Below are 13,758 nucleotides of genomic sequence, written 5' to 3'. Positions count from 1 at the left end.
ATTTTTAGAAAGCTGTTAACACCGACTCCATTAATTCTTTTTTGGGCGGTGGTGGTTTAGCACCCGTCATTATATCTGTATGTTACAGTTGTTTTACCCCTGAAGAATTAATTTACATTTATTGCTTGATCCTGCTGGTGTCGTTTGCAGTCAGTTTTAGCTTTGCTTATGCTGAGTATTTTCTTACCGGGAAACGTTTGACTCCCTAGTCGCCTCTTTTCCTAATCTTTTATATATTGAACAGCACAGATCTTTTGGGCATTTCGTAGGCAATTGTTTTTAATCAGGTGATAATCCCTGAAAAACACCTTCTCTTTTACCCTGTAACAGCTGGACAGACACGGTCTTTGGTGACAAGGTAATTGAAATGCCCAGCTGGATGCCAGATCGGATCAGCTGCGTGTGTACGTGTCATGATTCCTTCAGAGGATCCTGGCAGACCCGTGACACGTGTGATCGCTGGTTTACAGGACGTGTAGGTAGGAAGGGACGTCTGGAGGTCTCTAATCCCACCCTGCATAAAGTTCACATGCTCATGGGTCTTTTGTCCAGATGAGATTTGTGTGTCTCTGAGGATGGAGACTCCATGGCTTCTCTGGGCACCTGTTCCAGCATTTGATCAATCGCACAGTAAATAATGAGAATTTTCCATCTCCCAGTTTGTGTCCACTGCCACAGACAGCACGAGTATGCTGTCCTATCCCTACGTGCCTCCGAGAAGGGTCTGGCTCGATCTTTCCTATGCTTTGCCGCTAGGCAGTTACAGGCGGCAGCGGGGTCTCCCCGTGGCCACCACCTCTCGAGTCTGAGCAGCCCAGGTCCCTCAGGCTCTCCCTGTACGTCCTGCGCTCCAGCCCCCAGCCAGCTCTGCGATAGCTGGACGTGCTCCAGCGTGTCCGTATCTCTGTTGTAGTGGGGATCCCAGACCTCCACGCGGGGTCTGGCCGTGGTTTCACCAGGGCGGAGGGGAAGGGTTACCTCTCTCGCCACGCTGGCGAGGCGCGGGGTGCCGTCGTCCTCCTTGCTGCAAGGACGCACCGCTGAGCGATGTGAACACGTTAAACGTGTTTTCCCTTTACAAGGTCTTTGTTGGCTCCCTTGGCGTTTCCATGTTTAACTGTGTGCCTCTATTAATAGTTCAGCCCGTTTGCCAGGCTGCAGACCTGCTTGCTGAGGAATGTTATCACGTTTGCCGTGTTCCTGTTCTCATGAAGCGAGACCAGTTTAAGCATTAGTTAAACACCAGTAGTGTACGTGCTGAGCAGTTTCTGTTTGGATGAATTCTACCTGGTGCTGGTAACTTGGTTTTATTCATTAACCAGTTTGTTTTGAAATATTTCCTGTGGCCGCTTCGATGTGACACGGTTCTCGTACTTTCCTCGTAAAAGGATTTTGGAAGTGAGCTGCTTCTGCAGTGAATGCTGATGCAAAGAATGCAGTCGGCTTTTCTGCCATGCCTTTATCTTTCTTGTATATTTTTCTCACACCTTGATCATCTCCTGTTGCTACAGCACTGGTACACTTCCTGCTTTTGATATGTTTGAAAAAATACACTATCAAATAGAATACTCTTTTTAAAAAATATTTCTTTTCTCATTGCTTCCACTGTTTCACTGATCTTACTAAGATTTTTATTGTTCATGTGGAAGCTCATCCTTGATTTTAGGACTTGTTTTCAATTTTGTTTTTGACAACTTCCTACGTAAACTTTATTCTATGGTTTTACACTTGAGAGTGATGCACAATCTAACTTTTGTGGTTTTCTGTATGTAGTGCATAAAGATCATAAACTTTATTATACTTTTTATGGGAGTACCATATTGTGGATTAAAGTTTGCTGCTGTTAACCATATGTAACTGTTTTAATAGATAGGTGTGCTTTGGAATACCCACCCGGTACCTTTGGTGAACACACTTTGCCTCAAGCACGGAAATTGTGCTCTTTTTGCAGTCTGTATTCTCAGTGAGCATATTAATATCTCACCAGGATTCAATGTCTTTTTTTACAGTGAAGACATGTAGATGGAAAATTTTCTTGCTAATTACTTCTTAGGTGATGCTTTGCTGTTCCCAAAGTAACTATAAAATACCCTATAGTCTGTGCTTATTTTACTAAGGGAGACAGTGGAGACACATCATTCTACGCTCTCACTAAAAATATTTCAAGTGTTGTGGAATATTAAAAATATTCCAGGCACCAGGTTCAGTGCTTTTTTTTTTTTTTTTTTTCCACTGGGAAGAGTGTATTTCGTTACCAAGATAATAAAGTACTTTGTGTACTCGGCATTAGGGCTCTGGAACCTTTGGGCTGCCCAGGTACCAGCTGGCGTTTCCAGAATTTCAAGTAGATTCCTTAATATATTGAAACAAGTTGTGCATTGTCTGCTGCGTTGAAAACATCCGTGAACATACTGAAATACTTATTTCAGTCATTGCTGTGGTTTCGTGACCTACGTGTTTTTTGCACAGAGCCAGAGAGAATATAGAGAGAGATGGTAAATTGTTCTGTGCAGTGTCTTACCCTGGTCGCGTGACTACGTACTCCATCTCGTGTGCAGGAATGAAGCAAACAGGAACCTTTGGGTAAAAGACAAGGTGGAGACAGTGGGATTACAATTATTAGAATCTATTTGTAATATCTAGCTATTGTAAAGCTTGTTAGAAGACGCAGATCTGCGTGTGCATACGTGAAGCCTATAGAAAGAGCGTGTACGTGTAGGTATGCGTGTGTGGGGAGTAGTGCCATGTGAGAGAATTCTGGATCTACACAACATAGGAATGCAGTTTTGTACCAACCAGCATACTTTGTTCTAGGGATGCTGGAAGCCCTATATGGGGATTACTTACGTGCTTTTGGAAGACAGATAACCCAATCATTCTGAGTAGTTTAAAAAAAAAAAAGTAGTATAGTTCCAGTAGTCTTGAAACTATTTCTTGAAACCTGGTGTCTTGTGAATTTTTGCTGTAGGCTGATTGACTCTGCTGTCTAAGCATGAACCTCTTCATAGTAGCGCTTCCTGTGTTTGGGGCATGTAGACAGATTCTCTGCTTGTGCAGTCACAGTGCCTTTAAAGATGTGACTTCACAGTTGTAACACCAAATTAAAAGTAGTTACTGAACCGCTTATTTTCATTTACTTTGCAGGAAGTTACGATCTTTAAGACCTTGGAGCTCTGTCGTACTCAGTCACAACTAACCGCTTATACTAAAGTTCAAAGCTTATACTAAAGGGGGTTTTTGGTTGGTTGGTTTTTTTGGTGGGTTTTTTTTTTTTTTTTTAAGCTTCATCTTGCCATGATAGTCCCTGTGTTCTGTTTTGCTTATTAAGAATTACATGAATCACTCACTCATGCGAGTAAGACGTGACAGAAATCAGTAGTCCCAACTTTAAATCCTTCTTACATCTGTATTACCTTGTTTAGAGCCAGACAAGCTTGTAGAAAACAATGAAGAATTCAATGTAAATTATTTTTAATAGCCAGAGCTGCTTTTATTTTAGTACTCATGTTTTCATCTGCGCTTCATTTGCCTAGCTGACTGTCTCCAAAAAGACTTTGTAAGCAAAAAATGCAATCAAGTTTGTGTTAGAACTTACATGAACTTAAAAAAAAAAAAAATCGTAATATCACTTGCATGAATGAGGACATGGCCTGCCTTTAAATATCCATCGTTGTTAGCGTTGGTGAAAAAAAGAAGATGATGTGCTGAAAGGAAAAAAAAATGTGGTAAAAATGCAAGTCAGGAGCTGGTAGGTGTTTCCTAATTATATTTGTAATGGTAAAATATTTAAACTGAGTTTTATTCTTTAAAATTCTCAGATGCGGATCGACATTGTGAACTTGCTGGAAATCCTCTGAAGATAAAAAGCACCAGAAAACCACTGTCATGTATCATTGGGTATTTAGGTGCGTATCTGCCTCCGGAGAATAATGAACCAAATGAACATTCAGCATGTACTGATACTTAAAAATCCTGTATACATAGAGTGAGAGATTTATGCTTTTAGTAACAAGAAAACTATAAAGTTAATAAATTAATAAAAATTCTGGTCCGCTATTAGTTGCAAAACGGCATGATTGAGCTTGCAGGATGTAGGCAGAAGGCGCTTTGTTATTGGTTTAAAATGGCAGAGTGTCACCTGATGTAATTTAGAATGGGAAAAATAGTCTGGTAGTCTGAATAAACAAATGAGTGCCCAAAGGGGAGATACTCGGTACGCTCAGTGCTGCTCTACTCTGCCCCTTGAATCCATTTGTAATACTCCTATGTACTTAAAAGGAGGAGACCTGAGCCACACTAAGACACTGATCTTGTAATTTGATGACATAATTTTAAAAGATGCAATGAAATCTCTGCTGGGATCGCAGCCAAGAGGACAACAAACAGTTGTGACAATAATGGGGATAGGAGAAATTCTAGTAATTGTGGTTCTTTATTAAAAAAAAATGAAAACCATCCTCTTTGCAAGGAACCACCACTGACTATTAAATATTTACACGGTCATATAAGAGTTGAGATAGCCCAGAGGCTTTTTATTAATCCTCAGCTGAGTATAGAAATTGATCTCTTGATCAGAGCAGCAGTAAATAATTCTGGAGTGTATTAATCCTATCCTACAGAAGTGAAGCTGAGGGTAGAGCTCAGTCTAGATGTTTTGCTCAAAATTTCAGTCAACAGGAGGGGTTTTTTTTGTACTAGAACAACGTAAACAATAAGTCTCTTGACTTACTGAACCAGGAATCAGCTATTAATGTAGTTGTAACTGTTCTTCCAGAACATCAATCTTAACAAAATCCAAACAACAGAAAACTGGATAATGAAGAGTTCATGCCCGCTCTCACTGAATTTTGATTCCTCCTTCCCTGGAGTTTAAGAAAAAAGCTGGTGATAATTTCCTAGAGGCATGCCAGCTGTGTGCGCGCCGTATGCCGCCATCAGAGCGGATGAGGAAAGCAGTGCAGTGATTGACTTGGTGGAGCTGTGGCTGTGAGGGCGGGCGATCAGACAGGAGGTGGTTCATCCGACTGACCCCCCTGTGCGGCCGGAGAAGAGATGGGAAAGTGTGTGTAATCTTAGAAAATACTGCATGTTTTTAGTGCCACGTTATTTAGTCGGTGAGGGGTCGTCTTGATACATCAGGAAGCGTAAGTCTGTAGTTTAATGGGAGTAAATGGATGAACAGTGTCAGGCAGCATTATGTGTACTTAGGTGAAGGTTTCGTAGAAGATTAACGGTGCTAAAATATACCAGGTATCTGCAGAGTCCGCTTAGCATTTAACTGTGTGGGAAGTGAAGGTATCTCATTACAGTTGAAAGCAAATAATATGTGTTACGGGGATATGAAGTGTACCCACTGTAGTTGAATACACGCATCTGAATCAGCTGTATGAGGATGGCTAGGAAATGGCTTTTTGTTTGCCATTTAGCTTGGTGGGGGTTTTTTAATTTAGTCTGTGATTTTTTTTCTTTTTGTTTATTTTGGATTTTTGCATGTTCCAGTGACTAAATTATGCTTGCGTTATTTTTCTCATGTCATAGCTTTTAGAGGAGGCATTTGTTTTCTTTTTAAAATTCCTTCCGTGCTATTCTCACAGACATTTATTGGCATACGGTTAGCGTGTGTCTCGGGGCTCTACTGTTTTCAGCCCTAGTTGTAAGGCAGGGAGGATTTCAGTGCCCAGCGCATCCTGGGTCATCGCTTCCCTTTATCCCTGTTCTGCTTCTTGGCCGCCAGTCCCACAGGTGAGGTCGGTTAAGCATTAAAAGAAGGCCCTGTCCTCTAGAGAGCTGGGGCTAATCCCCTGCAATCTCTTCAGTCATCACCGTGATTACTAAACAACCCCCCCGAGGTGACCCCTGGGCTAATTAAATGTCCTGTATTACCTCCTGGTGATGAGGGAACCAGGCTAACGTTTCCAGCTGGGATGCGCGTTGAGGAGATGAGAGGCGCAGCTGCTTAAGCACCTCTGGAATCCAGGATGCTTATTTAAAAGACTCAGTAGGAGATTTCAACTTCTCTTTCTTTGCTTTGGATTTTTTATTTTTTTTAGCCTAGTGGAAATGGAACAAGTTTTTAGAGTTGTTACTGCTATTTACTTGTTTGTGGCTGCAACCTGGCCTTATAAAAAGGGTTCCTAATTCATCATTCAGCTACTGTTTCTTGCTCCTGTTTTATTTTTTTCAGAAATGATCATACAGTCTGAATCTGGCCAACTGGTTATTTTTTCTGTAGGGAAAGGGGTAATTTGGCTTATTTGGATGTTATAGGTAGTTCTCCAAGCTAGCAGAAGGTGCAGGTGGCTGGGAGATTCTCAGTGAAGCACTAGGCAATAGAAAAAGGGTAAGAGCAGCAGGAATTAAAAAATCCCTAATTATTGTTATTCCATAATACAGTAATATGATGGGACAATATAATTCAGGCAAACCCCCTGAAATGCCTCATTTACCCCCTCAGGTGTGATGAAGCAGCTAGTTAGAAAGTGCTGGTCTAAAGCCTGCAAAGATTTGAAGCAAGTCTATTCGTAGAGGGTGAGTGAGCGTAAGGTGTAAAGACCCCTCAGGAAGGACTCGATCCATTGGGAAGTGGACCTGGCTGTGTTTAATTAAGTTCATTACTAGAACTTAAAGGGAGATCGTGGTCTTGCTAGCTTCCTCTACTGCAGAAAGAGAAAGGACAGCCTTTGTGGTAAACTAATAGAGGATTAGTGACCTCCAAACTGAAGAAAAGTCGAAGGAAACGCTTCCTTCCTCAACTGTTCACTCACCCTGAAAGTATAAAATTACATCTCCTATACGCTGTACACAGGAGGAGTTTATCAGTTCTTGTATGTTGATGCAGCTGCTGGGATTATTGTGGTTGCTGCTGGAGCTCTTTGGCAAAGAAGATTTCCGTGGTGTTAGCCCTGAAAATTAACTGTTTCCTTAAGAAAATTGGAAAAGATTGACAAATGAGCATTTTAGAATCCAAATTCCAATCATCTTCAGCAAATGGTGCAAACCTTTCTATTTCAGGTTAAAGTTTTGCTTTAGCAATCAGTAGTGCTCATAGCATTAAGCACGCTGCTGTTCCCATTGTAGTAAAAAAGCAAAATAGACGCTTGTTCTCTACACCATGAAAAATGGGACGTGCTGGGTGCTCGGTGTTCCTAAACTCTTTTGTATGAAAGCTGATGAGTACTGCAGTGAATGGCAGTAAAAAGCTCTCATCTAAACAAGCGGTGAGAAGATCTGTGACGCCAAACTAGCGTTTATGTGCACACCCAAACCTACAGGACTGCCCTGAAGCAATTACCGTACCCTAGCTCTGTCCTTTTCTAACACCTGCCCGTGCATTGCCCTACTCTGCTCTTCCTTATCTGTCCCTCTTGAAGCATCTTGGCTGAGGGTGCTCTGACCAAACCAGTGGTTAACAATTAAACAAAGTCTTCTCAAATGTGAAAATTGTTGGCATTGTCTCCTCCTGGCATGCCGTTCCCAGTACAGCCTGGGCAAGCCACGGCGGCCATCTTACTCCTTTCCACCGGTTTGGCTACCGGCGAAACCGCTCGGCTGTCCCACCGTTATGTATCTGCCTTTTAAAGGCTACCACGACTTCTCGCGGTGCAGCCCCAGCCTCCCTGCAGCCGCGGCCGGTCGCTGGTGGGGGTGGCTGGGTACCTGCCGGCTGCCAGGGAAGGCTCGCCGTGGGGGCGAGAGTGTGAGGCGAGCGCTTGGACGTCAGACTTCCTTGTGTTTCTGAAAGAGGAAAAAAATCTGCTATCGCAGTGGACTTTGCCTTTCTGCAGTGGTTTGTGTTTGTCCTGCGTGATAGCCCTGAATGGCAGAGGCTGGAGGGCTTCCTCCTTGGATACCTGACCTCGCTTTAGATGTTGCGTATTCCCAGCTTCTACGCCCGATTATATAAACAGAAAAGCAGAAAGAAGCGCTCTTCAGGAGGTGCACACCTGGGCTATCACTGAGGAAGTACTTAATTTTTGTCTTCTGATCTTACTGCCCTTGGGCAGCTGCCTCTCCTGATCCGTCTGCCAGCCCCTCTGCCCTCCCGTTCTCAGCCCGCAGGTCTGTTCCGCTCCGTGGGGAAGGCAGGGCGGCCGGCTGTAGCTGGGCTGCAAGCGCCTCGCAACCCGCGCGCTGCCGGCAGCTCGTGCCCGGCGGCTGTGTCAGAGGGATGGGGACCTGCCCGCGGGCGCTCTGGCTTCCCTCCCAAATTTGGGTCTGTCTGAGGACGTACGTGGCGGTGGCATTTTGAACCCGGCTGTGCGATGGGAATAAATTGGTTCAGCAAGTTCCTGGTGCAGGACCAGCAGACTCTGCCGAGGCTTCCTGCTGCCGCTTTCCTCTGGCAGATACGTGAGAAATTTCCATACAGCTGTATCGGCTTTCGGCAAACACGGCAGCTGCCGCCCTGCAGCGTGCTGGCCAGGTGCACTTCTCTGCCTCTTACCCGCCTCCCTTCCTCCTCCTCCGAAATAATCCTGCTCTCTGAACCGTAATAGATACCCTGCTGTGTTTGAAGCTCCCCAGTGATGACTGGGTGTGGGAGTCCGGCAGTACCTGGGGAACCCAGCGCAGCCTTAATGGTTTTTGTGTTCCTGATGCAGTTCTGGGTAGTTTTAGCTTCAGAGCCCTGCTGCGGCTGGCCCCCTGCCTCTTGCACCTGGTGGCTTGTGTTTGGGAAGATCCCTTGAAACTTGTTATTGAGACAGAAAATATTGAATAGCTTGAAGTACTGAGGTGATTTCGCGATAGTATAATGCTTTTTATTTGCTTGCTGAAAAATCTGTAGGCACGCAGCTCCGATACAAACCTCAAAAGGGTAGGAGAATGTAATCGCAAGCCTGTTTCAGATTGGTCTGTTATCTCTTTGACCTCTGAAATCCTTACTCATCTACACCATAGTATGGAACACGGGCAATCTAAAGTGAGAGATATTTTTTTTCTTTCTTGGAGGAACTGTAGGTATGAAGACTTGTGTTTGAATTGTTATTCAAGGTCCTGTAAACACACTCACGCAGAAGAAACTTTCTTTCCTTTCACTAGGAATTTAAATGTAAATTTAATATGTTGAATAGACTATTTATTTTTTAACTCAAGTATGTATAATTTCTCTCTCTCTCTCTCTCTTTTGTCTCAAACAGAGATTCATCCTGCAGTGAAACCCAATGTAATCAGGTCAACACCAAGCCTTCAAAGTTCAAGTGCAAAACGACTGCTTGCACCCTCCAATCACTCTTCATTAAGTATTTTGGGAAAAAGAAACTACAGCCATCATAATGGTCTTGATGGTATGTGAAGGAATATAAAAGAAATGTTCTTTAAGTTCTCTGAATTGCAAAACTTTCTGTGGACCTGAGATGACATTAAATAAGGGGGTAAAGACCGACAGAAATGTAAGATACGGAATGCATGTTTATAGCGTTGATTCTTAATGCAGTGAATGGTGGTGCTTTTTCATTGAACGTGGATATATTATTGCCATCTCTTACAAAAACTCCTTTCACCATTTTTCTTGATGTGAAAGGACAGGAAAAGAATAAAACAAATTTGGTGAAGGCAGAGATGCAACATGTTTCATCTTGGCTTGCCGCATTGCATTTTTATTTGAAGAAATATTTTGCAGAAATGTGCAAGACCTTTTGAGTTGCTCTTTGTGAAAGTTCTTGATATGTACCGGACCTGCTAGTTTACAACCAATCTCTTTGCTAGTATGTGAATTCTAAATACGGCTCAGTCTGGATTCTCAACAGTGTGATTGGGAATAGAGGGGAAAATAGCTTCTGGCATCTGGCATCCCAAGACCAGTGTCACGGAGTCGGTTAAAACAAGAAGTAGTCTTGGCAGTAAGGACTGGTCGAAGGTAGGAGCTGCTTAAAAAGCGACTGTCCCTGCATTTATAGCACTTGCAGAGGAGGAAGCAAAAGGGATGTCACAGCGGTACAGGAGAGGCTTTTCCTGCACACTGTGCGGCGCCACAGGTGATGTTTAAGCCTGGTGTATCCAGCCAGTTCATTACAGTGTGGTGCAAATGGAGAGCACACATGAAGCTGTGCAAAAAAAAAAAAAAAAAAACCACAGATGGAAATTTGTGGGTAAGGCTAATTTTTCTCAAATAGTCTTTATTTCTTATGCTGAAAAGTGACTGTGTATTATCGATTTTATTTTTTTTTTTAATCATTACCAAAAAGAAAGATTTTCAACTGGAACTGTGAACAGTTTTACCTCATGTCCAAATAAGAGGAGAATTTAGCAGGATATAATTTGTTTGCACTGAAAAGAAATGCATGCGTTCCTGAACTCTCTTTTTGTGAGATGTAACTTCTGTAAGCCATTAGCTTATTTGTTCTGTAATTGAATAAGGTTGTTGAGATTAAAAATTTAAAAGAAGTTAGGCTCTGGAATAGACTGTTCAGGACACGATCTGCACAGAACAGCTGACTGTCTGTTTTCATGCATCACAGAACAGGTCGAGGTAGAAATGAGAGGGACTCGCCTTTTAGACAAGCTAATAGAGATAGTATTCCAAATACAGGAAGAAAAACTTGATCCATTATCCATCATCTTCCCGTAATGATCGTGTTTTTCTGTCATTGCCAACGCTATTTGTATCTTGCAGTGAAAACATCTACTGTACATTAAATAATACCTAGATAGAAATCACTGCATGCTTTGACAAAACGTGGGTCTTTGGTATACGCCGAAGAGAGGATCGCTTGCAAACAGGCATTACGCAGTAGGCAGCAAATAACATGCATGGCAATACGGTGGCCCAAGAAGTGACTTGTACTTGGAAGAAAAGATGATGCTGTCAACCGGCATAGCCATAAATGCTGAATTTCCGCTGCGATCTTTGAGCGTGAAGTTCTGCAGGGATGGTCTGATAGTTGCCACGTGGGAATGTGGATGAAGGGTGCTTTCCCCGCACCCCCAGTGCTGGCCATTAGCCTGGACTCTCCGTATGAGCTTTGAGTGATGAATGACTTTCACCTGGCAATAAAGATGATGATACATTTCTGCTGTGGAGAAGACTTGTAGCAATAAGTTCAAGGTAAATATTATTGTGATGATGTCCCAGTAAGGAGGCATGCTTGGAAGTCTTTAAAATTTTTCTTCTGCTTCGTACGGATATTCTCTTCAAACTAAAGAGTTTATAAAACCAGTCATTAACCACGCTGATTGGTTTGTATCAAACGGTCAGCTAACTATGTTAAGGCAATTTGCACAAAATAACATTTAATTTAAAAAATGAGTATTGAGAACTGTAAGTCATTGCTTTAGGAGATAATTATTTCTGCTTATCTATTTTCTGTGAAAACGTAACTTATTGGAAAGCACGTATCCTAAATAACTGAAATCTGTATGTTGTTAGGGTAAAAATGGCTATTTTAGTATTTCAAAATGGCTATTTCGGTTCTTACCCTAGCCCCTCTCTTTAATTAAAAGCCTGCAAAGCGTAAATAAAATGCAAAAGAAACCCAAACCCTCTAAAACAATCAAACCAGTAGTAATGATTCTCAACGGCACAGATCCTCTGTTCCTTTTGACTTATAAACAATTACCTTTAATATTTGTCATTGAACCCTTTCTCTGGTTATTGGTAAATATCAGATATGGTTTTGGGGTTGTAACGTATCCAGCTTCTCTTTAGTACAACAGCAAAACCTCAGTGACCAGACCAGCTTGGGAAACGGTGGTTTCTGTGTAGTTGCGCTGGCAAGGGTGTCCTATCTGTGCAATGAAAGGTTTTGCATCCTCCAGAGTTTCTGTGTTACTATAAATACACTAAAAAGCTTTTCTGGTTCCAAAATACTTCTGATTGTTGCTGGGGTTATTGCATTGTATCAATTAACAGTATCCAGAAAGCCACCTATGGAGGTGATGACATGCTCCGTCTTTCAATATATGCTTTGATTAAATGAGCAAACAAAAATGAGCACAGTGGGCTTGTATTAAGTCTTATCTCGTGCTGTTTTCATAATCTTAATGTTATTGGCATAGAAATGTCTGCGTGTTCAGGTTTGCTTTTTTTCAACAGTATTAGAAATTTCTTGTAAAGAAGTCATATAAATATGTTTACTTAAGATATACAATAATTTACAGCATTCAAGTAAATGTCACTTAGGCTTGTGTAAATATATATTTGGATTGGCATATTTTAAGTCAGTCTTACCGCCTAGGTGAGTTGAGTGCTGTATTTTGACAGAATTTGTTATTAACAAAATAATGATTATTGCCTCGGAAATAAAGCGATGCAATATGGAAATGGCACTTCTTCATGCCTGCATGGGGGAGTTGGGCGAGATGATGAGAAACATCATTAGCACTTGGTTTAATGCTTTTAAGAGTAATAAATAAGAACGTGATTAGCATTTCTTAGGGAAGACTTATGTTGGCTCGAGTCTTGATTTTGGCCAACGCAGCGCAAGTTTCCCTTTCATTTCCCCACGGATGCACCTCCAGCAAGAGTCTGCTGCGACTGATAGGGGTGCGGGAGCCTGTCATTTCTGACTACCGTTGCTCGGCCTTTATCGAGAATGATGAGGGAGCACGTTTATCTCTTCATAATTGGCGGCGTTTGTGCTCTGATATCTTACTGTTAAGTGATCTGAGTGTCAGTCGCTGGTGGCTGAGACGTAGTTGTATGCGTGAACCCACGTATAAGGCGCAGACAAATAAAATTGCGCTGCTTCAGCGTTGTGTATTGTAACTAGATAGAAGATCTTGTAGTTGTTTGTGTCCTTTCTTGTAGGAGAAAGACTTTTTTCTGGGTGGTCTTAGAAAAGTGTTTTTGTTTTCAAACAGCAGCAAATCTCACATTCTGTAGGGTGGAATGAAAAATGCCAGAAAACTTTCTTCCATTCTGGAAAAATACCACAGTACTTTGGGGAGTTCTTGTGTAATATGCATGCTGCTGCTTTAAAGTGTTCTGAGAAGCAGAATTTCTATCGCTGCTGAAAAGAAAGTCAACAAAAGATATTTAAATGGTTCTCAGCAGTGAAGACAGTCTCTTGCAAGTGGGAAAACTCTGTCTTCAGAAAATCATGATGTTGCAGAATGTTACGTGCATCCAGTTTTATGACTGGAGTTGACGATGGGAAGATTTAGGTGTGACTGTAAAGTGCTTTGTAGATATTTTCAATCTGATCTTTAAATTGCAGTGTCTGAAATTATTCCGAGCAATTACTTTCACCCACAAGCTGCTTAACTGTGAGCAACGGTACATCCAGGTAGTCAAGTTTCACGTCAGGCTATTGTTTTGGCAGAGTGAGTAATGATAATTTTCCATATAATATTTGGAAAGATCAGGTAAAGGTATTTTACATAAGTATAATCTCCATCAGCTGCCAGACATTCCCTTACTTTTACATGCATCGTAACCAGAATATCCATGGAATGCCCAAGATATGAACATCACTAATGAGGTACAGAAATCAATCTGTGCCTCTTGATACCGTTTTCATGACTTGTGGGCAGGAATACGCGAACCGGTTGTTCGTAGCTGAAGAGACTTTAATCAACAGCCCCGCTCCTCCCGCTCTTTTCCCCTGCCCAGACCTTTAATGCTGTGTTTCAGGCTGAGGCATCCTGGTGCTTGCAAGAGGATTCGTTCAACAGTCAGATTTCTGTTCCTGAATACACTGAAGAATGCAGCTGTATCTGAGAATGAGACAGCAATTTCTGGGTCTGTTTTCCTAGGAACCCGCACGTCTCTGGCACAGCAAGTTGAGAAAGTGACATGAGTAATTGGCAAAGGGAGAAAAA

The 13,758-nt window shown here is 42.2% G+C and overlaps 1 protein-coding gene across 3 annotated transcripts in view; it reads left to right on the top strand.

Annotated features, from left to right (window-relative positions):
* The window catches only part of MTA3 (metastasis associated 1 family member 3), a 138,699-nt gene that overhangs the window by 86,786 nt on the left and 38,155 nt on the right, over positions 1-13,758 (top strand). For all 3 annotated transcript variants that reach the window (XM_054821860.1, XM_054821862.1, XM_054821861.1), the window contains exons 15-16: positions 3,819-3,905; positions 9,138-9,284. In XM_054821860.1, coding sequence (XP_054677835.1) covers positions 3,819-3,905; positions 9,138-9,284 — 234 coding nt within the window. The remainder of the gene's footprint in view (positions 1-3,818; positions 3,906-9,137; positions 9,285-13,758) is intronic.

The sequence above is a fragment of the Grus americana genome, chromosome 3 (genome assembly GCF_028858705.1).
Source record: "Grus americana isolate bGruAme1 chromosome 3, bGruAme1.mat, whole genome shotgun sequence".
Taxonomy (NCBI): Eukaryota; Metazoa; Chordata; class Aves; order Gruiformes; family Gruidae; genus Grus; species Grus americana.
Note: the sequence above shows the minus strand (reverse complement) of the source record. Positions and strands in the feature narration are given on the sequence as shown.